Raw genomic sequence first — 23479 nt, forward strand, 5'->3', positions numbered from 1 at the left:
CTTCCTCTACATGGCAATATTCCTGACTGACTTCCTGGACATGGTTGCCCCTGTGTACTTCGGGTCTCCCTACGGGCTTTTTTTTTTTTTTTTTTAGCTGTTTTGTTTTTACTTCTGGGGTAAAGCTGACCCCCAGGTTCCTGTAAGGGTTTTCACAATGGGGCAATGAAAGTTCAGAGAGTTCAGCTCTGTCTAGGCTCTTTCTTCAGCTGGGCCTGGCTTCTTGCTGAGATTCCTGGGTCTGCAGCTCCTATGGTATCATGGGTGGGTGGTAATGGTATCATTGGTGGGTGAGATTAGGCAGGTCTTTGCTCAGGAATTCTCTGCCCAGGGTCAGACTTGGGTGCTGCACTACAGACTCTGCCATTTGCCAACTGTTTCCGTGCCTGTGCCTGGCCCAGATCACAGCACTCTACACTGAATCCAACAGTCCCTGGCACACTCTGCCACAGAGGAGGCATTGGTAGAGGTCTTCTGAATAAATCACCCCCGTTTTTGGCCTAAGACCAATTCTGGGGGAGGGGCCGGTGGCCTTTGGGGAAGTTGGACGCCTCTGGGGCTGGGGCCTTTTCAGGATGGCAGGCAGTGCTGTGGCCTCGACTACTCTCCCTGGGCAGGGCTGCAGGCAAGGCTGTGGCTCTATCAGAGGCTCTCCTGTGGGTGGTTGGGGGCTTCAAAAACCCATGTCCTGCCATGATTTCTCCTTTCTCTTCCTTAGTACCAAGTCAGGTTCTTCCAGGAAAAGGTCAGTCTGGCCTAGGGGAGGCTGAAACCTGGACTGGATGGTCAAAGGGGTGCACTGCCCCACAGAGCTCAGTGAGCAAGAGTTCTGAGAGACGGCAGCCAAGAAGGAGGGTCTCTTGCGGTAAAGATCTGAGATGCATGTCCGAAGACTTCTCTCATGTGGAGACCCTCTCAGAGCTCTGCTCCTTTCAACACTGAGAGAGGCTGGGATTCTTTTTAACCATTTGTGGCCACTGGAAATTTGAATAGGAAGGAAACATACAAAAATACTGACAGTGGTTATCTCTGGGAGGTAGAATTACAGGTGATTTGAATTGCTTATTTACATATATTTCCATGATTTTAAAATAATAAACATGGATTATTTTCATAATGAGAAAAGTGTTGTGACAAGCCAGGTAAAACCACATGTGAGAGCTCATGAGCAAGGCCATCTGGGGAGGCAGATGCCTTAAATTCCAGGCTGTGCGGAGAAAGGACAGTCTCACTTATAGGGCAAGTTGAAGATAACAATTTCCAGAACTTTTCAGCAAAATATTACTGGGATACTCCAAGTTTTTTAGCTAAAAATCAAGACCCCCAAAACTGGTTTTGCCCTGGTCAACTTAACTGTATCTGTGATTCATGATTACGCTGGATCCAGTCAGATCCTGAGTCATCTTTTAATCAACAGGAAGACTCATTTCAGTCCAGCAGTTTAATGGGATGGGATGCTGTTCTAGGCTGATTCTTTGAACACCTGTAATCCCTGTACATACTCTTTATTAAAATAAGACTATTCATTTGGACTGTCTACTTTCCTGACCTCACCGCATAAAAAAGATTTTATTATACCATGCAAGACACTGCAAAGGCAGCTGTGGAGTTTTACAGATAAGAATTGATAGATTGTTAATGGGGGTCAGATGTCACTTTGACACTACTTCTACCATGGCCTCACTCAAATGCCACCTCCTAAAGCCCTCCCTGGTTTTTCCTGTTCCTTCTCCCAGTATATCCTGTGCACAGCTCTATCCTAGAATGCCTCCCCTGCACCGCAGTGCTGATGTACAAGTTGTCCCCCTCTTTGGGTTGTGAGTGCTTGAGGTCAGAACAGGTCTGTGGAGTCTGTGGACTGACACCGTCTGGGTTCTGCCACCTGCCAGCAGCGTGACCCTGGAGGACTGGCTCTCAGTTCATCTCTGCTTCACCAGCATTGGAACTGGCATAGAGAGGAAAGGCAGGGAATGTTGGCTGAAAAAATCAGTGAGTGCAGGATTGGATGTGCAAGGCCTCTTTCCTGCTTTGTGGGAGAGGAGACACCATGATTCATTCACACATTCCCTCCTACAGGACTTGGCACAAGCTGGACACACAGTAGGTACATGATAAACACTTGCTGAATGCCAAAATATGGAAACAACAACTCATACTAAATAACACTTTGGCAATCTCCCTGGGTATCTCCCCAGAGTTTTAGTCTTGAAGACAGAAAGAGGCTTTGTATAAAGGCAGACAACTGCAATTATTATTGAAGGTAGCTTGTAAGGCATAATTAAATTGAGCCTAAAGAAGATACAATGAAGAGGCCCCATGCCTTTAAGATCTGGTTTTCATTTTATATAAGATGGTCAAAAAACCCGGTAATTTCCACTCTTCACATTTTCCATTAGAAGGACTGAATGTCTTAATTAAATGAACATCAAATAGAGCAACTAATTTATAAAATTTTCTTGTCTCCTCTTCATTCATTTTAGTACCTTCCAGAGCTTGGGAAATGACCTGGATCTCTTTGCTGCTTGATCGATACCTGTAATTATCCCACCAGAACTGCTCCTTCTGACTGTGGATGGGAAGAGGTAGGGTTGCCAGTCCGCTGGGCCCTGCACACCTTTGCCCTGTGAGCCACATCTACAGAACCCTTTCTTCTCCACCACAGAGCTGCCACGACACAGTGCAGGGACCTGGAAGGAAGGGGCAGTTCTCTGAACTCTCTGGGCTCCAAGTGGCTGCCTCAAGTCCCGGCCCCATGATTGGGTGGCATCTGGACAATGGCTTAGTTACATTTGTTACAGCTTTCATTATGGGAACCCACAAAGTACTGGCAAATTTTCTTTCTTTCTCATCAAGAGGAATGAAGGGAATGGTTTTTAAAAAAGGTCTCTGGAGCCAGATGGTCTAGGCTTTGAATCCTGGCTCTACACTTGCCAGTATTGTGATCTAGAGGATGGGCACTTGGCTCTGTGTTCCTCCTAACCATCAAGTCTCCACTACAAATGATACAATTTCAGGCAGGCTGTATCATATAACCTCGGTGAGCCTCTATTTTCCCTTCTATAAATGGGGATAATAATCCTGTTTTATAGAGACACATGAAGATCAAAAGAGGTAACGTATTTAAAATGAAAGGGAAACTTCTTCCCAGGGCCCCCAGGACCCCAGGAGATTGCCCTCAGTGGAATGTCAACACCCTGAGGGCAGGGTCTTCATTTGGACCCTGCTGTATCCCCGTGGCATATAGCATGTGCTTCCTGATGGTCAATGAACGTTGGCTGAATGTTGGCTCCTTCCTGCCTTTCTTTCTGACTTCACCTGGAACGTCACTCCTCGGCAGGTCCTTCTTCTCCCTGTATCTGCTTCTGGTCCCCAAACATGCCAAAGTCAGTGCATGCTGGGGTGCTCATGCTTCCTGTTCCCTTTGCAGGAACGCTCTTCCCTCCGGTGTTGGTATGGCTCGTTCCGGTCATCATTCATGTTTCAGATCAACTGTTATCACTTCAGTGAGGTCTTCCTTGACCACTGCTTCTAAGACAGATAAGTCCCCCAACCTCTGTATCATATTTTCTTATTGACCTCACTATACTTATTTATTTGTTCTTTGTTGTCTGTCTCCTCCTAATATAAGCTCCATGAGGATAGGGACCTTGTCTGTATTCTTAGTGCCCAGAGGAGTACCCAGCATGTCGACAGTACTCAGTACATGTTTACTTAATGAATAAATATATAAGTAAATAACAGATATTATTGTTGATTCAAGACATGGACTGACAGCAACTAAGAACTTCATTTGTTTTACCTTTCCTTGACCAGCTGAGGTGCAGAAAGGTCACTAACATTCATGTGGTGTCTTTTAGGTACCAAGCACCATGCTCATCATCATCTTTTGATGTAGGCATTATTATTATCATCGTTTCACGAATGGTGAAGAGGAGGCTTAGAGAGGATAAGCAACTTGCCTAAGATCACACAGCTGGTAGAGGAATATAAATTCAAAGTCAGGTCTGTCTAATCTTAAAGAATGTGTTTTTTCCATCATGCTTCCTATAAAAATGGTACCATTTCAAATAAAAATCTTTGGGTTCATCACTGTGGTATAGAAAACACTGTTTTTGCAAGTCTCAAGTGGGTCAAGGAGACTGGCAGTATTTTTTTTTTCAGGAGGCTTTGCTTGCTACCACTGCAATTGACTTTGCAGCGATGCCAAGCCCCTACCTGGGGGGTGTGATAGGGATGGCCAGATGATTGGCTTTTCATTACTTCCTCCCACTGATTTTTCTTCATTCCATTTAGCCAAAGTATTTTTGGAGCACAGTGAAAGAAAACACATAAAAGATTCATATAGGCCGGGTGCAGTGGCTCACGCCTGTAAACCCAGCACTTTGGGAGGCCAAGGCGGGCGGATCACTTGAGGTCAGGAGTTTGAGACCAGCTTGGCCAACATGGTGAAACCCTGTTTCTACTAGAAATATAAAAATTAGCCAGGCACAGTGGCTGGGTGCCTGTAATCCCAGCTACTTGGGAGGCTGAGGCAGGAGAATCGATTGAACCTGGGAGGTGGAGGTTGCCGTGAGCCGAGACTGCACCATCGCACTCCAGCCTGGGTGACAGAGTGAGACACCATCTCAAAAAAAGAGATTAATGTAATTGCTGTGAACTTGGCTCTCAGAAGAAGATTGCTAAAGGATATCTTCACACACACTGCAAGGCTTTCTTTTTCACACTCAATACTTCATCTGGAGCCACTTACTATGCACGGCTGGCAAGGAAAATGCTCAACTGCCCTTTGATACTAAACTTTTGCTGATCTTAACTTTTTGGTTAAAAAATAAGATTTGATTTGTATGATTTTCATTTCTGATTGTTTCAGACAACACCATCACCATGTCAGGGAACTGGGCACTGCATTGTCTGTGGATAATTATGGTTGCTGGCCCAGGCACACCAATAGTTCACCTGGCCCAAGTCACTGTAATAGATGTCATCACGACGTCATTAGCTACTCCAAACTGGATCAGAGTCAGAGCACTTTGTGGCTTCTGCATTAAAATCTTGTACTTGCTGTCCATTTCCTACAAAATTAAGTACCCAAAATGAATTCTAGCCCTCAGGATTCCCCAGATCTGGCCGACTCTGCCACGCTGTACTTGAGGTGGTACATCTCGTAGGAAGTACTTAGGGTTCAGGCAGATCTGAGGCTGAACCCTGGCTTGGCCACTCATGGCTAACATGTCACACAGCCGGTCAGTCTCTGTGCTGGTTATTCTCTGTTCCCCCAGAATGGATCTGGGGGGATCCATTCTTTGTCCTCTCTCTGCCCAGAGCAGCTGACCCCTGCAGACTGTGTCACTGGGGCACTCTCACTGGCTCGCTTCTGGTTAAGCTAAGTCCGTGGTAGGCACTGGCAAGAGACTGGAATTTAGAAGGTTTTCCTCACTCCTTCTTTCCTCCAGTGCCGAATCTCTAACAGCGGCTGCGTTGATCCATGATTTCAGCTTCGAACAGGGGGCTTCTCCTTCATCGTTACAGCTCCCACTGGACTTTAGTCACAATATCCTATGACTTTCCCACCTTGCTCTGCAGCCTGGGGGTTGCTAATGGTTATTCACTGTTTTTAGTGCCTGGGTGCCTCAGCGTCCTTTATTTTTATTTTTAGTTAATTAATTAATTTGCTTAGGGACAGGATCTCACTCTGTTGCCTAGGCTGGAGTGCAGTGGTGTGATTATGGATCACTGCAGCCTTGAACACCTAGGCTCAAAAGTGATCTTCCTGCCTCAACCTCCTGAGTAGCTAGGACTACAAGTGTGTGCCACTACATCCAGCTAATTAAAATTTTTTTGGTACCCATCTCTTTGGTAGAGATGGGTATTGCTATGTTGCCCAGGCTATTAGCATCCTTTCTTGGTTCCCTTACCCCTGCCTATACCTCTATATAACATGTCTTCATTTGTAAGATATTTTTACTGAGTATAATATCCGAGTGAACAATTGTTTTGTGTGTTTGTTTTTGTGAGACAGAGTTTCACTCCTTTTGCCCAGGCTGGAGTGCCATGGCACAATTTCGGCTCACTGCAACCTCCACCTCCTGGATTCAAGCGATTCTCCTGCCTCAGCCTCCTCAGTAGCTGAGACTACAGGAGCCCACCACCACGCCTGGCTAATTTTGTATTTTTAGTAGAGGCGGGGTTTCACCATGTTGGCCAGGCTGGTCTCGAACTCCTGACCTCAGGTGATCCACCTGCCTTGGCCTCCCAAAGTGCTGGGATTACAGGTGTGAGCCACCACTCCTGGCTGTGGACAGTTTTTTTTTTTTTTTCTTTCAGCACTTCTGTCTTCTGGCTTGCATGGATTCTGATGAGAAGTCTGCTGTAATTCTTACCTTCATTCCTCTTATAAAATGCTTTTTCTTTTTTCCTGGCTGCTTTTAAGGTTTTCTCTCTTTAATTCAGCCATTTGAATATATGGCTAGAAATGTGTATGTGTGTGTGTGTGTGTGTCTGTATGTATTTATTCTGCTTGGTGTTTTTGGAGCTTTTTGGATCTGTGGTTTGGTGTCCATTATTAATTATGGATAATTCTCTGCCATTATTTCCTCAAATATTTCTTCTGCGCTGTGTTTTCCCTCTTTTCCTGGCATTCCAATCACGTGTATATCAGACTGTTGGATATTGTCCCACAGCTCTTGAATGCCATGTTCTGCATTTTCCACTCTTTTTCTCTCTCTGTGTTTTAGTTTGGGTAATTTCTATTAACTGTCTTCTAAGACTCAGCTGTGTCACGCTGTGTCCTTTGGAGAGAGCAGTCCATCAAAGGCATTCCTCATCCTTTAACCGTGGTTTTCGTTTCTAACAATCCCATTTGATTCTTTCTTATCGTTTCCATCTCTCTGCTAAAATTATCCATCTGATCTTGCACATTGTTCACCTTTTCCATTAGAACCTTTAAAATAATTATAGTTATTTTAAATTCTCTGACAGATAGTTTCAACACCTGTGTCCTAGCTGAATGTGATTCTGATGATTTCTTTGCCTCTTGGGAATGTGTTGCCTTTTCTTGCCCTTTTGTCTGTTCAGTTGAAAGCGTGACATCTTGTGTAGCACGGTAGAGCCTGAGTGACAGGTTTATGCCTGAAAATGCGTGTGAGTTTCCTTCTGCTAGGACTTTTGGGAGGGGGTTTGGGTTAACTTAGGATTTGGGTTGGCTTTGAAGTTTGTTTATGGTTAACCTCTGTGCATCATAGGTTTTAAATTCCCTTAGCAATTCCCTGTGTTTAGGATGCGAAACTGGTTTGCCAGAGGGCTTTTTTCCCTCAAGGTCCACAGTTCAGCCCTTGGGTCCTGCCTTTGTGCTGACTGAGAGAGGGTCTCCTTCCGTTCTCCTGCCTCTCTCTAACCCCCTCCCAACAGTCTTCTGCCCTTCACTGATGCTTTTAGCCTTTCAGCTAACTACGGTGGTGGCAAAGCCTTCACTAGGGTTCTGACTCTCAGGTATGTGGGATTTTTTTTTTTCCATTTCTCTTCTTCCCTCATTCAGCTGAAAGGATTTTCCCCAGTGCCTAGGCAGGACAGTGTTCACTGCCCTTCTCTTCACGGATGAAGGGTGTTGTTCCTGATGGAAGATGAAGTGAGCAGGGTCTGGGTAGAGTGGTCGGGGGTATATGCTCCTCCCTCAGCAGCTGCTGTGACCCTCTCCCAGGTCTACCACAAGGGACACTTTCTTCTTAAATCTTTCCTTCTTAACTCTTTTCTGTGGAAAAGCTCCTGGTGGGATTTGTAGAGAAAAAAGTCCCTAAGAAGACATGGACCTGCCCAATTGCTACAGCATCCAAGGGCTTCAGACTCTTTTGCCAGTACACACTTAGCCTTTGTAAATTCACCAGCCATCCCAGCTGAATTCTTTCTCCCTGGGGTAGGTACATCTGCCCCAGCCAAGCCAAGCCAGGACCCACATCTTGTCTCTTTCTTCAAGAGTCTGTCTCTCCTTGGATTTGACTTGAGAGAAGGAGTTCAAGGAAATGCACAAATTTACCTTTTGTCTGGGTTATTTTCATGATAAGGTTGGGAATGATGCACTTTCCAGCTTCCCTATCGCCAAGCAAAAACCAGAAGCCAAATCTCTTCGTTTGACCCATTTCAGTTGACTTTTATGTCCCATTGGGAGCACTGGCAATGCTGGTGCTCAGATGTGAATCTAGCATTCTTCTCACTACAGCCTATCTTTTCTTCCTGTCTCTATTTCCCTTTCATTCTGAATTTACAAGTCATTATAAAATATTGACTATTTGTCAACCGACCAGTTGGCAAACCCTAAGCTTGATGCAAAGACAAATTTGCAAGGGTCTCACAGTAGTTAATGCAAGCATAATTATAACAGGAGCTGTCACAGGGCACTGTGGGAGGCCAGAGCCCCTTCCCCTATGAAACTCAGGGAAGGGTGTTGCTCATACCCATCCAGCAAGTCAATTCTGGAACCTGCCTCATACTTATCAGGCCATTTTCTCAGCCACCAAATGCCATCTGACCAGGAGCTAAGTCTGAGAGTACTGATGCCACACATGGGAGATGGGGACTGCATTTTAGACTCCTTTGAGGTTCCTACCAGCAGACTTGTGGGCTGAGGGGAGGAAAGTAATCTTGATTCTCCAAAACTGTGAACTCTATAAATCAAGGTGCTCTGAAGTGTGTGATGTTTATGTTAGGTGTACTATTTAATCTGTTAAGAGGATCGACAAAGCTGACTTAAAACTTGTTTCAGGCCGGGTGCTGTGGCTCATGCCTGTAAACCCAGCACTTTGGGAGGCCTAGGCGGGTGGATCACTTGGGGTCAGGAGTTTGAGACCAGCCTGGCCAATATAGTGAAACCCCGTCTTTACTAAAAATACAAAAATTAGCTGGATGTGGTGGCCGGTGCCTGTAATCCCAGCTACTCAGGAGGCTGAGGCAGAACTGCGGAGGTTGCAGTGAGCTGAGATCATGCCATTGCACTCCAGCCTGGGCAACAGAGTGAGACTCCATCTGAAAAACCAAACCAACTAACCAACCAACCAACCAAACAGCTTGTTTCAATAATAGCTTATGTCACAGGCAAGCCTGGGCAAATTTTTTTAGAAAAATAGAACACTTCGGTTATAATTTACTAAACTGCCTCATGAAGCGAAAGGTAGAAAATTCACTAGAGCAATGGTTCATTGGCAAAATCTGTCCAAATCCTTAAGAAACACCATAATTAAATATCACGACATCTCTACTTCTAGAGAGCCTCATAGTTTGCAAAGTATTTTTACTTTCAGTATTTATTTAGTTTTTTAGTCCTCATAACGGCCCAGAAATAGGGTAGGGCAGGGGATTATTTCTGTCTGGTTGAGACTTGGGTCTGGAGGCCAGCTAGCCTGTCTCTGAGTCACATGGCTCGCAGCCAATGAAAATAGGTGTCTGGCACCCTTGCTTCATTCTCAGTCTGAGCTGGACCAGTTTGCCTTGGGTGGCTCTCAGTGTTATTTTCCAGCTGACTTTGGATATTCTCAGGGATCTGACTTCTTTCTTAGTTCATGTCTTGATCTCTCATACTTGATTCTGCTCTTCTCACCTGACCTCTGATTCCTACCTATCCCAATTAAAACTTTTGTCTACTCCTTTGATTAGTTTACTTGCAATTGCTCCTGGGAAATACCTTTCACACCCAAACAACACTTCTGCAATTACTGGTATTGCTACTAATATTGCTTGCATTCAGAACAATAACAACAGCAACAACACCACCAACTGCAGCAGCTATCATCTGAGTACTTATAATCAATCAGACACTGAGCTTTCCATATTTTATCTCACTGAAATTTTGAACCTCATACTATTCCTATGAAATAGGTAACTATTTTCATCCCTATCATACAGATAAGTCACAAAGAATGTAGGTGACCTTAGCCAGTACAGTTGAAAGAACAGGGACTTGTGTTCTGGTCCTGCTATATACTCACTGTGTGGTTTCAGGCTCATTATCGAATCTCTCTGTACTTCATATGTAAAAAATGTGGATGATAATTCCTGCCATCTGAGGTTGCTGTGAAGATTAAATGGGAAAGAGCCTGGCACATAGTAGGATCCCAAAAAACAAAAACAAAACCAAAAAACTAGTTTCCCTTTCTATTTTAGGACTTTTATCTACCACTTCTGATGTGTGTCAACAAGGATAACCACTCTTGGTACTGCTATGAAGTGCAGTCTTCGGAATTCCAGATGCCATTTCATAAAAAAGTAATTGTAAAAACTTTTCCTTCTTCACTAAACATCAACTATAGCTGTATACTTCATCGAGGAAAGAAAGGGAGGGATCTTTCCTGGTGGAAGTGTAGGAAACCGTTTTAGATTACAGGGGTGATGGAGTGTAACGGATGCAGCGATGTGTAAGCATTCGGTTTGGGATCTGAGGGAGTGACCTTGGGAACTAATTGAGTGCACAGACTTGCTCTGACAAAGAAACCCCTGTATTGGCTGAATAATGTATAAGAGATTTCCATTGGGCAATGGGCAAAATGGAATTATTTAGCGTATTTCCATTCCAATGAGTTAATCAAGATAATTGCTGTTTTCCTGGATCGTTGTCTTTTCTTTGTAATTAACAAGGTCCTTGTTTGGAGAAAGGAATTTAGCCAGTGAACTTTATAAAAATGGCTGTGACATTTTTGTTCAAATTATATTTAAAAATCGACTACAGATCCTTTTCCTTTGGATTCTGCTAGGACTGTTAGAAACTGATGCTTGATCAAGCTTGAGAAAAACTTTAAGGAGTCAAGTTCATTTGGAATTAACAAATCCAGTGCGGCAGTGGTGCGGGGGTAGGATGCAAGGAGGGCAGCAGGGCAGCACTGAGAAAGCTCAAGCTCTGGCATCAGACTTAGACTGCGATCCCTGTTCTGCCACGTCTCACTATCAAAAGTGGACAAAGCAGCCTTCAGAGCCTCAGTTTCTATGTCTGTGAAACGGATAATAATCACCCATCCTCAGAGCTGTTGTGTGCATTCAATGCTGTGGACCACAGCTGATGCTCAACAAGGCTAGTTCCTTCCCCATCTCTCACATGCTTATCTAATGGTGACATTCAGCAATCTCAGTCATTTGAACCATGGCTAAGACCTCAAAAAGCAGCTTAAAAAATCTAAGTAGAAAAAGAGATGTTCGTCCATTCATTAAAATATCTCCTAGAGGAACACCCCAGATAAATATATTTAATTGTGGCTAGGATTATAATAAGCTGAACTTCTGGTTCTCTGACCACACCTCTTAAGAAGTCCTCTACTGGATGAAGAATAGAGAAATGAGCTACTTGAGGTGGGCACTAGGACTGAAATAAATAGTGACACCACAGTGCAACCCTAAGGGAGGAGGCAGAGAAACCTTCCCTTTAGATACAGGGCCTAATAAAGTAATGGTTTAAAATCACTTCGGGCTGGGGCAAAGGGGTCTATATCCTCATTTCCCCACTTCCTGAAAGCTCTCTTCATATTACAGCATAATATGCAATTGTTGTTCCTTATTAATGACCCTGAATCATAAAAAGAAAGGTTTCATTATGTCTATATAGTGTGTTTGAGAAGGGAAGTATGCAATACACTTCATAAGAAAAGTTCCATGCAAAATGGTTAAAATGAAAAGGGTTTTTTTTTTTTTTTTTTGGAATTTGAAGATGTGAGCTGCAATTATGTGGAAAATTCATCCACATGTGCCTGTTCCTTCTCCCCTTGCCACATTTCTGGACAGTGGTCATATGAAGATGCTAGCACTTCATCAGGTAAGTACTTTTCATCTGCACCATCTCCCTGTGGTATGCTGGGCAGGTATCTGCTGTATCCATTCTACAGATGTGGAAACTGAGGCCAGGAGGGATTAAGTCCATGGGAGAGTGGGAGCTGATGCCCAGCTCCTCTGACTCCAAAGCTTATGCCTTCTCCACTAGACATTTCCTTCCTAGGAGAAATCATGTGGAATATGAACATGCAGAATGTATTAAAGGTAATGGTTTTTATCCCAAATCCTGAATTAAAACAAAATACTCCATCAATTTACCTCTAATCCTACAATGAATTAATGAAACAAAATCATCAGATGGCCTTGTTTTGATACTTACTCATAAAATGTTGTCCATCCGTTTTCATTGCTTTTGGTTGCCAGAAGGCCAGAATTGCCATGGTATGTCATCATGGCCAACTCGTGTCCTTGTGTGGTCACACTCTTGAGTGCACTGTTAGTGCCCATGGTCACCCAGTATACCTGGCCATCTGGGACCACCAGCCAAAGGGGCATCCCAGTAGAGTCTCGGCGGACATTTACCATGTTGCCGTTGTTGTCTGTGATGAGTGTGACGTCGCCATCCCCAGTGTAGGTGAAGTTGTACAGGTAGTCTCCTGTGGGCAGGCTTTGGGTGTACAGGTGCTTGCCAGTGGTATCAAACAGATAGAGCTCCTGGTCAATTGGTGAAGACAGTTCATACATGTTCTGGGTGTTGAGGAAAGGCTTGTTCTTCCGGATAAACCGAATTCGGATGTTCCCAAGGTCAGCCACATAGAGCTCCCCATCAGCACACACAGCCAAGGAAGACGGGGTATTTAACTTTGCATCCTTGGCATAACCATCATCTCCAGAAAAACAATCACAGTTGGCATCATTTTTACAGTCACAGCCACTGGGGGCCCCAGCAACTAGTGAGATCTCTCCGCTAGTGGTGACCTGCCTGATGCGGTTGATCTTTTTCTCATCAGTCTCAGCAATATACAGGACCCCATTGTGTGAAACAGCCAAAGCGGTGGCTGACTCCAGGGTTGCGTGGATGGCCACCTTGCTTAGCAGGAAGTGGTCAATGCCGGGGACCTGGCAGTGCATGGGCCTCCCGGCGACAATGCGCACCTGGTGGTTTTCGGAGATCTGCAGGACCACATTGTTGTCGAGGACATAAAGTGAGTTGTCCATTGGGTTGATGGCTAAGTCTGTGGGCCACTCCAGGCGAACCTGACAATGAAGACACCGATACTCAAATGACTGGCAAGATGCCCACCACTAATCCATCCCATAGCCCATGTAGCCCATAACAGTGTCCAAAGTGACTTCATATACGGTTTTGCTTGATCCTCATGCAGCCTATCATCAACAATGAAGTGTCAGCCCCCTAATCACTGGGAAACCATGAAAGAGCTGCCACTGAGACATGTGATGGTCTCATTAGACTGACAAAACATGAGGAAGGAGTTAACAACAACAAAATAGTAGGCAAAAGGGTAGACTTTGGAGTCAGATAGGCCTGGGTTCAGAACCTAGTCTACTACTTATGACTGTGGGCAAGTTACTTTGCCTCTCTGAGGCTCAGTAGTCACATATGGGAAATGGGAATGACAACAGCACAGAGTCCCTGACCCACCAGAACCCACCAAATAATGGCAGCTGGTGTTCTAGAGATGGGAGGGAAAGGCAGATGGAGTCTGGAGGCTGAAGTAGGAGTTGTTCAGAGGCTTCAGAAAGATTCTTCATGCATGGTTGATACGATACATACATGATTTCTCAATTCTTTGAGTCCATGGATTAACAGCTGGCTAGGTGCTAGAGATATAAAGACAAGGTAACCTTGGCCTCTGTCTGTCATAGTTCTTGACCGGTGATTCTAAAATCTAGCCTCACATTCAAATTATCTGTGGCGATTTTAGAAAATAATGGTGTGCAAACCCCACCCTTGATGAGTGAAATCAGTTCCCCGGGTGTGGAGCTTGGGCATTGGCATTATTTCAAAAAGCTTCCTGAGTGATCCTGATGTGGGCTTGAGAATCATGACTGGATCCTTGCTCCTCATGTGTGGTCATCAGCATCAGCTCACCTAGGAGCTGAGCATAAATGCAGAAGGACAGCCCTCCCTGAAACCTACTGAATCAGTATCTGCATTTAAGCAAAATCCCCAGGCGATTTCTGTGCACACTGAGGTTTATGAAGCCCTGCTCCAGAAAATGGTTCTAGTACCTCAGAGAACAGGTCCACGTGGAAGGGATTACTGAAGCTGGTTGTAGGAACTGGGAGTTCAGAAGTGCTGGACCCCATGTGGAGCCTCCTCTGAGCCAGGCTGGGAAACTGGCATAGGTCATGGCGGGTCTTCAAGTGGGCACCCAGGGGACTGCAGCTGGCATGGTATGAGGGGAGAAGTGTCTCCTTCAGTGGACTTGGAGACTGAATTGTTGGATCTATCACACTAGGAGGTATTGGCACTAAGGGGAACCCTTTCCACCTGTGTCCCTAGGAGGTCCAGCTATGTTTTGTGTGGACTGGAAGTGCTGACAGGTGCACCCTACTGCTGATTTTTCCACCCCACCTAAAAATTCATTGCCTTAGACTTCCTGAGCCCCATACAAACCCTTGATATTTGGTCCAATTTGGGGCTTGCTTAAGCAAGTGTATACCTTTATTTTTATTTACTTATGTCTGATGACAGGGTCTCACTCTGTCACCCAGGCTGGAGTGAAGTGGTACAATCTTGACTCACTGCAGCCTCCACCTTCCAGGCTAAAGTGATCCTCCCACCTCAGCCTCCCGAGTAGCTGGTACTACAGGCATGCGCCACCATGCCCAGCTAATATATATATTTTTATAGAGACAGGGCTTTGCCATGTAACCCAGGCTAGTCTCAAACTCCTGGGCTCAAGCAATTTGCCTACCGTGGCCTTCCGAAGTGCAGGGATTACAGGTGTGAGCCACTGTGTTTGACCTAAGTGTAAGCCTTTAGATAAGAAGTTTCTCTTCCAGGAATTTACTTGTCTGCACCATTGTCTATAAGAGTGTTTTTAATAATGATGAAGCCATTTTTAATAAGGACGAAGACCGAGAACCAACTCATATGCCCAACAACTGAGAATTGGCTAAATAATAGTACATTTAGTTTGCTCATAAATTAGAATACTGTGTGTCGTTGTTACAAGTGATGTTATAGATGGGTATTTAATGACATGGAGAAATGTTTGCTATGTATTAAGTAGAAAGAACAGGGTTACAGAACTGTAAGCACAGTGGGATACCAATTGGGGAAAAATACAGGAAGTTTAGCTAGATTATAGATAAAGAGGAGATTAAGTGCTTGAGGGATACATATCAAAACGTTAACCATACCAAGATTAACGGTGATTTTAATTTCCTTCTTTGTGATTTCTAACTTCTTATATTTCCTACAATGTACATGTGGTAGTTTACCAGTATAAAAATAAACCCTAATACATTATATACACACGAGTGAGGCCACCTCCATCTGTCCCCTCAGCTCAGGGACATTCTCAGAAGGGGGCAGGCCCTTTCTCAGTTCTTTAAAGCACGATCTTCAGGTCCTGCTTTCTAAAGTCTTCTTGTCCCCTTACTCCCAGCTCCCTCTGTCCCTGCAGAGCCAGGGAGCCTGAAAATTTGCCAGGGCTGCTGCCAGCCAGGGTTGCTGCTTCACACTCCCCATGCTCTCTGGGCAGCTTTTGGCTGCATCAAGAACACAGTTGGCTCTAAAGTGACAGGGGAATTTTCAATTTCTTAAAACCCACTTCTTGTCAATGCTGGCCGCTAAATATTTTATGCCTTCTGGTCCTGTGGCACCTTGGGGACCTGCTTGTGGAGACCTTTCTGCCTGTCGTTATGATGAAAAGATGGTTCCTTGATGGGAGGAGTGGGGGAAGATAGAGTTAGTGGAGGGAGACCGGAGAGGAAAGAGAGGAAGGAATGAAGAGCAAGTGCTTTCCTACACTTTCCCCTTATGCCATGTGCAGGGTGCCTGGGAAATGAGAAGGGGCATTGCTCTTGGAGTCAGTCCTCACTCTGTCACACTGCCTGTGTGATGATCCTGCACCAAACTACCTAAGCCTCTCTGGTTTCACCACCCTATTAGTGATGATCATGTTGAGACTTGATTTCCCATCCCCAAAATGAATGGACTAGACTTGATAATTTCAGAGGTCTTGCAGCTCCTGTGTTCCATGGTTCCAGTGTGGAATGATACCCTCTTCTCTGTCCACCTGAGCATCCTGTGCCTTTAGTAAAGCACTTGGAGCTGGCTGCCTTGTTGCAGAGTGATTTTCTTGCAAAAGATTGTCAAATGAATGAAGGAAGGAAGGACCAGCAAATGGTATAGAGAGAGTGAGAGATTGGGGTCAGGACACCTCACTTCCTATTCCAGTTCCACAATTGTTACATGTGTTACCTAACCCAAGTTTCTTAAACACCAAACTTCTTTCTCTATATGTAAAAGGGGATAATACACATTACATAAGGTAGTTGTGAAGATTAAATGAGACAATGTACACGGAAGTTATCTGTGGATTTTAAAGGGAACTAGTATTCACATCCTATTCCTAGCTGCTGGGCACTGTACTAGATAATTTATGTACATAATTTCATGAAAAAATTCATTCCCATATCCCTGATGGAACCTGGTACAGGGCTCTACATTTAAAAATGCATTTTCTTTCATCACACCTCACTATTCTTATCTATAAAATGGGGTAGATCAGCTCTACCCCATGAGACTATTGTGATAGCTAAGTAAGAAAAGAGACGTTGTACTTATCCTGTATCCCCATTTCTTACAGAGTGCCTGGCACATACTAAGTTCTTATTTTGGATCCTAAGCATAGAGTTATTCTCCGTCAGTGGTGGCCCTCTCCACTTCTTAACACGTTGCAACAACTTCCTTCTGTTCCTTCTCTGCTCTGTGCCTCTCTCTTTAGTTTCTTTTTGGGCCTGGGTTTGTCTCCTCCCAAAGGAGCTGGTCCAAGTTCCTTGGCTCTCACCTTCTCACTCATGCCTCTGAGCTGTGTGCTGTCTCTGGCTTAACTCCCTGCTCCCCACGGGGCAGTAGAATAGAGAGGAAGCTCTGAGAATGAGAGCCGGTGACACCTGTGCATATGTGTCTGTAACATAGATGCCAGTATTGGAGAGTTTGGTTAAAGAAGATCCCATGCTGACATTCAGGCAAAAGTAGTGAGGGCCAGGGGCATAGAGATTTCAGTCCAGGATTTCTGAATCTAAGTGTGGGTTTGAGCATTTTTTCCCCCTGCACCATATGCCAGTTGTCTTTCAAGCCTCTGATCCGACTGGTTGGCAGTACCTCTATCTAAAGTTAAACAATTTTCCGATGTGTGGACTGAAAATTTTCGGCACCCTGTGCTGGCTGGTTGAGGGCCCGTTTTGAGAATTGAAAATACTTGTATGCACATCCTTAGGCCATGGTGGCTTCCTGATGGGTAATTCAAGCTTGCTCACAGACCGGAGAGGGAAACTCACTAGCCAGCAAGGGTAAGCCTGCCAAAACTGCAAAGACAAGTGGCAGAGAACAGCTTCCATTCTGGAGTGTAACAATCATATTAGCTGGCGCAGAGGGAAACCATCCCAGCATGCGACGGGGAAGTGACATGAGTGCTGGGACTGCCAGCAGCATCCACAAGGCTCCGTGGAAGGACTTAGCAATACATGTCAGTAATAGAGGCAGGCATGACCAGAAAGGCTGGCAGCAGGTGTCACACTCCGTGGAAAAGGACCTGTGTGTGCAGGCTCCCCTAAAAATGAAGGGGTTTAAAAAGCTAAATGTTGCTGGAGCTGAAATCAATTTGCAATTTGATATAACTCAATGCTCCTGATTTGCCAGGTTTTGGTAATCTTGGCAAGATGCAGCACAGGACACTGATTCAGCATGGGCCTGGCCCGGCCAAAGGATCCAGCAACAAAGGACATACCCTTGCCAAGTCATCACAGGATGTACTAAGGAAATGCTGGATAGCCAGTCACTTGTGTCTCTTTTTGACCTACAATGGGTTCCTGGTATCCACCTGCAAATGTCCAAACTCTTTGGCATGGTACAGCAGGGTCCTTCCCTACCTGGACCAAACCATGCTTCCTGTTTTAACTGCGGCCACCCGCTTTCAAGCACCCTATGCTATGGTTTTCAATTTTCCACTATTCTTTGAGTGTACCTGCCTCATTAACATCTTTGTGCGTTTGCACGTGCTGTTTCCTTTGTGTGAAATGTCTCCTTTTCTTTCTTGTCACTCAGCAAAGCCCTATTCTATTCAACCTGTAAAACTCGCATAAATGTCACCTCCCGTGTGAAAGCAGGCACTCTATCTTTTGTTCATCACATCTGAAGGGCCAAGCAATACTAGGAGTTGTGCATGCATTGTTTGCTGTATCTTTACAGTAATCCTACTGGGCTGAAGTGAATTATTTCCATTTTACAGATATAAAAAGTGAGGCTCAAAAGACTTTAGAAAACTTGTCTAAAGTTACTGAGTGAGTGAGTGGCAAAAAGTAGGATTCAGTCAATTGATTAATCAATCAGCAAGTATAGACGGTGCCCAAATTTGGGTAACCAGGCATCCTAGTTAATTACAGAATTTCTGTCCTCATGTAGCTTAGAAAGAGAACAGGCAATGTACAAATACCCATCAGTGTTATTACCAAAGATGAAATTCAGGTGGCAATGGATTGAATGTCACGTGGTGGAAAGCTGTGTCTGTCCTACTCTGCTGCTGTTGAGGTTTCCTTGGGGAGATTTCTTCACTGTCCCCTGAGCTTCTACTTGTTACTCCTGACGGTGAACTCCTAGGACATGGCTGTGTCTTACTTATCTTTGTGTCCTTGGTTCTCATCACAGCCTGGCACCAAGTAGGTGCTCTTTAAAGGCTTACCAGTGCAAAGGTGAATGGCCAGCAGGCTGGCTGGGTGGCAGATGAGAGGATGAGTGGGTGGTCCCAGGGCTCTGGTAGATGAAGCCATCTTACCTGGGAAATATCCATGACAGAGTCACAGCTGAGGGGCCGGGCTGATGTGAGATCATTGGAGCCGAGCAGGGTGGAGATGATCCCATTCTGATCGATGCGTCTGATCATGGTGCCATCCACGAAGTAAATCAGCCCAAACTTGTCCACTGTGATGCCTGGGGGCAGAGAAACCAAAACAGGAATTCAGCATCAGAGATGACAACGGCGCGCACATTCCTGGAGCCTTGCTAGCTGACAGCACCTCTACACGATTGGGTTTGGTCCTCCCACAACCTTCATTCCTCTCTCAAAGAGGAGGAGTCTCAGGCTTAGAGGCCTTGAGTGACTTGTTCAAAGCAGGGATTAGAACCTAGGTTTTCAGATCTTCCAGGGCTCTGGTCCTCCCACCTTGCTGCCTCCTGAGATCTTAATCTATCACCTTAGTCATCCACTAAACCTGGATTCATAACTTCTGGGGATTTTTAAGCAGTAGGGATATAGTGGTAAGGAGGATCTTTTTCAATATTAACACTGTGAGTTATTTAAATTCACCTATTTCTGAAGCTCTGTAATTATAATAATCAGTTTCCCTTTTGGTAACCATTTTTCTTTTTATTTATTTATTTATTTATTTTTTTGAGAGAGTCTCGTTCTGTCACCCAGGTTGGAGTGCAGTGGCATGATCTCGGCTCACTGCAACCTCTGCCTCTCAGGTGCAAGCAATTCTCCTGCCTTAGCTTCCTGAGTAGCTGGGACTACAGGTGCGTGCCACCATGCCTGGCTAATTTTTTTTTTTTTTGGTATGTTTAGTAGAGATGAGGTTTCACCATGTTGCCCAGGTTGGTCTTGAAATCCTGACCTCAGGTGATCCACCCGCCTTGGCCTCCCAAAGTGCTGGGATTACAGGCGTGAGCCACCGGGCCTGGCCCGTCCTTCATGCTTTTCTATTCTTATTATTTTAGTCTCACTGATCATTACGAAAGTACAGAATCTGAATAGAATCCTATGGATTTGTGTAGAGAATATTGTTGAACTGAATTTCTAAAGGCAGCACACTAAGGAGAGGAGTCAGAACAATTACTCAACATTACCTGCTCCATTTACTAGACCGTCTCATCCTGTTAACTTTCTCCCTGACCCAGCTTGTATGTCCTTGGGCAAGTCACTGAGCATCTCTGTGTTTGTTTTCCCAGCTGTCAAACAATGAGATTGTTCCAAATCTGTATTTCTCACTCTTGGATGTGTATGGGGATCCCCTGGGGAGCTTGCTAAACTGCACCCCCCAGGTAGCTGATTCAGAATATCTCAAGTGGAGTCTGAGCTTCTATCTGCAGTTTTGACAAGCACCTTGGGTGATAATGACACAAACCAGAGTCTGAGAACCACTACACTATATCAGTACCTCTCAGCCTGTGATGTACATCAGAGGCACCTGAAGAGGTTTTTCAATATACACCTGCTGGCCTAACTCCTGGAAATACTAATTCAGGGGGTGGCTGGGACTGGGACCAGGGCATGCTTTAATAGTGTTCATGAGTGATAGTAATTTCCATCCCAGGTTCAGAATTGCAAGAGTCAGACATAACCATGAACTGTCATGGGATACAGATGGGACATGGCCCCAGGGAGCACCCAGTTTAGAATGGAAGGCACAGGAATGAATCAGTACCATGTGAGGATCACAGGAAAGGACAGACTCGAGAGGGTCATGGTAAAATACAGGAGATTCTGGTCACTTTTGTTCTGCTACGTTTTCTCTGGGGAAGGCAGTGGAAGAAGGGTCAGGAAGGCTTCACTGAAGTGGAGAGACTTGAATTATAAAATTTTCTGGTCGTATTAACTTGGGCATATTACTTCACTTTTAAGTCTTCATTTCCTCATTGATAAAACGGGGATTCTAACATCTGACTTGTAGTAATTAGCCCTCAATAATTATTAATGACCATTGTAATGATGAGACAGTGGCTGGCACTTTGTGGGTTTCAAGGCCTTTGCTCCGGGGGCCCACGTGTCTCTCACTGGCAAGCAGGGTGCTTTAATATGCCCAGGGGCCTCTGAGTGCTGAGAACCTGCTGGAGCACCAACTGTTCCTTCTTAGGCTGGTCAGGCAGGAGAGTGATTTCACACAGAGGACTAGGCAGCCTCAAGACTGGGAAGGCTTTCTCATGGTCCTGTCTTGAATGTACATTAATTTCATTCTTTAAGTGCCAAGACAGGCATTTTCTTGTCTGCCTAGCTATGCCCCATCTTTCTCTTCCATCTGTTTGGACTGATGAGTGCTCCATGAATAGTTGGGTTTCTTGCTTACAGAGTTGGCTGCACAGGCTAATAGAAGTGATCTGTCCCCGATTAATTACCTAAATTTTTCTTCTTTTGTTGTGTTAAATAGATGGACATCTTTTCTCCTCCCTGCTGCAAAGTGCCTGCATATCGTGTCACCCTTGCGATTTCTATCTGGGTTAATCACAGACTTTTGGGTAAATGCACTGCCACTTCATCTGTGTGAGGGTGAGGGGCTGCGAGGGCGGGGAAGAGAACACACATGTGCGGAGAACAACTGAAAAAGCCCTGGAGAGAATAAAAATTCTCAGATAAAACTGTTTTAAACCTAAGAGAGTAGAATACGGTGGCTACAAAGGGTCTTGGGGATTATTTAGCCCAACCTGTTCATTCATTGACCAATGGGGAAACTGAGGCCCAGGGGAGGAGGTCCCAGAGCCAGCTAGTGGCAGAAGAAAACCATACAGGGCTTCTAAGTGCAGGCCTAGAATTCTTTCACTCCTGGCTGCTCTCTCAGTATTTGGAAATCATAATTAGGAGGGATTAACCTTTGTTGATACAATATTTACCCCACACAATTACCACCTGACACTCCAGGTATGTGGCAGAGACAATGTGACATGATATGATGTGATGTGATATAATGGAACAACAATAATAGGAATAATCATTTATGGGATGTTTACCATGTGCCTGGTACTACTGTGCTAAGCATTTACATTCCTAATAATATTCAATCTGTACCACAACTGTGCAGCATATCCTTATTACATATATGAGGAAAATGAGGCTCAGAGAGCTTCAGTGATTTCCCCAAAGTCACTCAGCTGTAGATGACAAAGTCTGAATTTGAATGCCAGATTTCACTAGAATCTCCCGCTTTGATTTGAAACTAGGCCCTGAAATCTGGAACTATTTAATAATACAATCACTTATAATGTTTCTATAGGTTATTATTAAACATATTAATTTTGACCATCAGAATAAGCCTAGGAGGTAGACACTGATGGCATTGTTACCCCATTCTATCAGTGAGGACCCTAGAGCTTAGACACTTTAAGTCACTGGCTATAGGGGTTGCAACACAGTGAACACTCCACTGAGGGTGGACAATGATGGCTTCTCCAAAAAGCTTTCCCAGTCTCCAAGGCACAGGGGTCTCTCTTGGCTCTAAACCCCCATGAACAGCCTCTTTCTTCTTGCTTCTCAGGGAGCACCTCTTCCTCTCGCCCATGTCACAGTAATTCACACTCAGGTCTTATTTATTCTGCTACGATGAACTTATATATGTAACCATTGTACTCTATGTACTCAAATATTTGCTGAATAAGCGAAGAAAAAATTGTGATTGCAGGCATTTAGAGGTTCAACTTTTTCAGGGACTCAGAATTGAGACCTACAGTTAACCCACCCACTAGCACATCAACATACGAAAACATGATACGCTAAAATGTTTTTGTATAACAATAACATGAGAGACAGCATACATGTCCAATAGTAGAAGATTGGGACATCCATTTGCTGGAATACTATATAGTCACTAACATGAGTACACATTTAATGACATGGAGAAATGTTAATGATCTAGCATTTAGGGAAAAAAAGCAGTTTGCTAAAACAGTTTGCTTAATGTGATCTCATTTTGTTTGTTTTTAGTAAACACTACATATACACAAACACTTTGAAAAAAGACTAGCAGAGAAGACAGGAAATGTTAACTGCGAGTATTTTTGGCAGGTGGAATTTTCAGTTTTCACCATCCTCCATACATTTCTTGGTATTTTCCAAATTTTTTGCAATATTAATCATGCATATTTTTCTGAAATGGAAAATACTCCAATACATGTTATTGATAATATTTCTAAGGCAAGGTCTTACCCCTGGGATTGGTGAGTGTGGCTTCTGTGGCCTTCCCACCATCCCCGCAGCGAGTGTCATCAAAGGGGAGGCACTGGTCACCTGTTCCCGCAACCACCTCAGAGTTCTTGACAAGGTCCTTCACCACCACAGTGGACTTGATTTTAAAGACCCGCCGGCTGTTGGTGTCAGAAAGGAAGACGGCGCCGCTCATGGGATCTGTGGTCAGGTAGTATTTGTGTGCCGGACTGTGACTAGAAAACAAAGACATGGCCAACTGATGAGCATTTTCTTCTTTCCTATGTGTAGCTGGAGATGGACAGATGAACCCCTGGCCCTTTAGAATCCAAAGCAAAAATGTCTTATGGGGATGATGCCCCTATTTTGGGTGATGGTTCCCCATTTTTTCTGACCTCAGTCGTTGACTTAACTATCCCTCCCACCCACTATTCTTGTAAAAACCCACTGCCAATGATTGAGATGACCATCTCAGTGCCATGTTTGTATCAGGTGCTAAATACATGTTTTCTTAAGAAGATGACCACTGAGGCCTACTATAGGTGTCCCGTTCATTCAAGCTAGAAACATGG

At 44.6% G+C, this 23479-nt stretch overlaps 1 protein-coding gene and 1 long non-coding RNA gene across 20 annotated transcripts in view; one reads left to right on the top strand and one right to left on the bottom strand.

Annotated features, from left to right (window-relative positions):
- TENM4 (teneurin transmembrane protein 4) overlaps window positions 1-23479 on the bottom strand; it is a 791957-nt gene that overhangs the window by 30251 nt on the left and 738227 nt on the right. For all 18 annotated transcript variants that reach the window (XM_065528783.1, XM_074014900.1, XM_065528781.1 and 15 more), the window contains 3 exons: window positions 22911-23143; window positions 18774-18928; window positions 12122-12999 (listed from right to left, as the gene is read on the bottom strand). In XM_065528783.1, the coding sequence (XP_065384855.1) occupies window positions 12122-12999; window positions 18774-18928; window positions 22911-23143 (1266 nt within the window). The remainder of the gene's footprint in view (window positions 1-12121; window positions 13000-18773; window positions 18929-22910; window positions 23144-23479) is intronic.
- Window positions 3866-11786, top strand: LOC135967081 (uncharacterized). Of its 2 annotated transcripts, none has more exons than XR_010580943.2 (3): window positions 3866-4002; window positions 10150-10251; window positions 11681-11786. It is a non-coding gene; the product is annotated as an uncharacterized lncRNA (long non-coding RNA). The 2 variants fall into 2 exon arrangements; XR_010580942.2 differs by lacking the exon at window positions 3866-4002 and adding an exon at window positions 7352-7488.

This window comes from Macaca fascicularis, chromosome 14 (genome assembly GCF_037993035.2).
Source record: "Macaca fascicularis isolate 582-1 chromosome 14, T2T-MFA8v1.1".
NCBI classification, from domain to species: domain Eukaryota; kingdom Metazoa; phylum Chordata; class Mammalia; order Primates; family Cercopithecidae; genus Macaca; species Macaca fascicularis.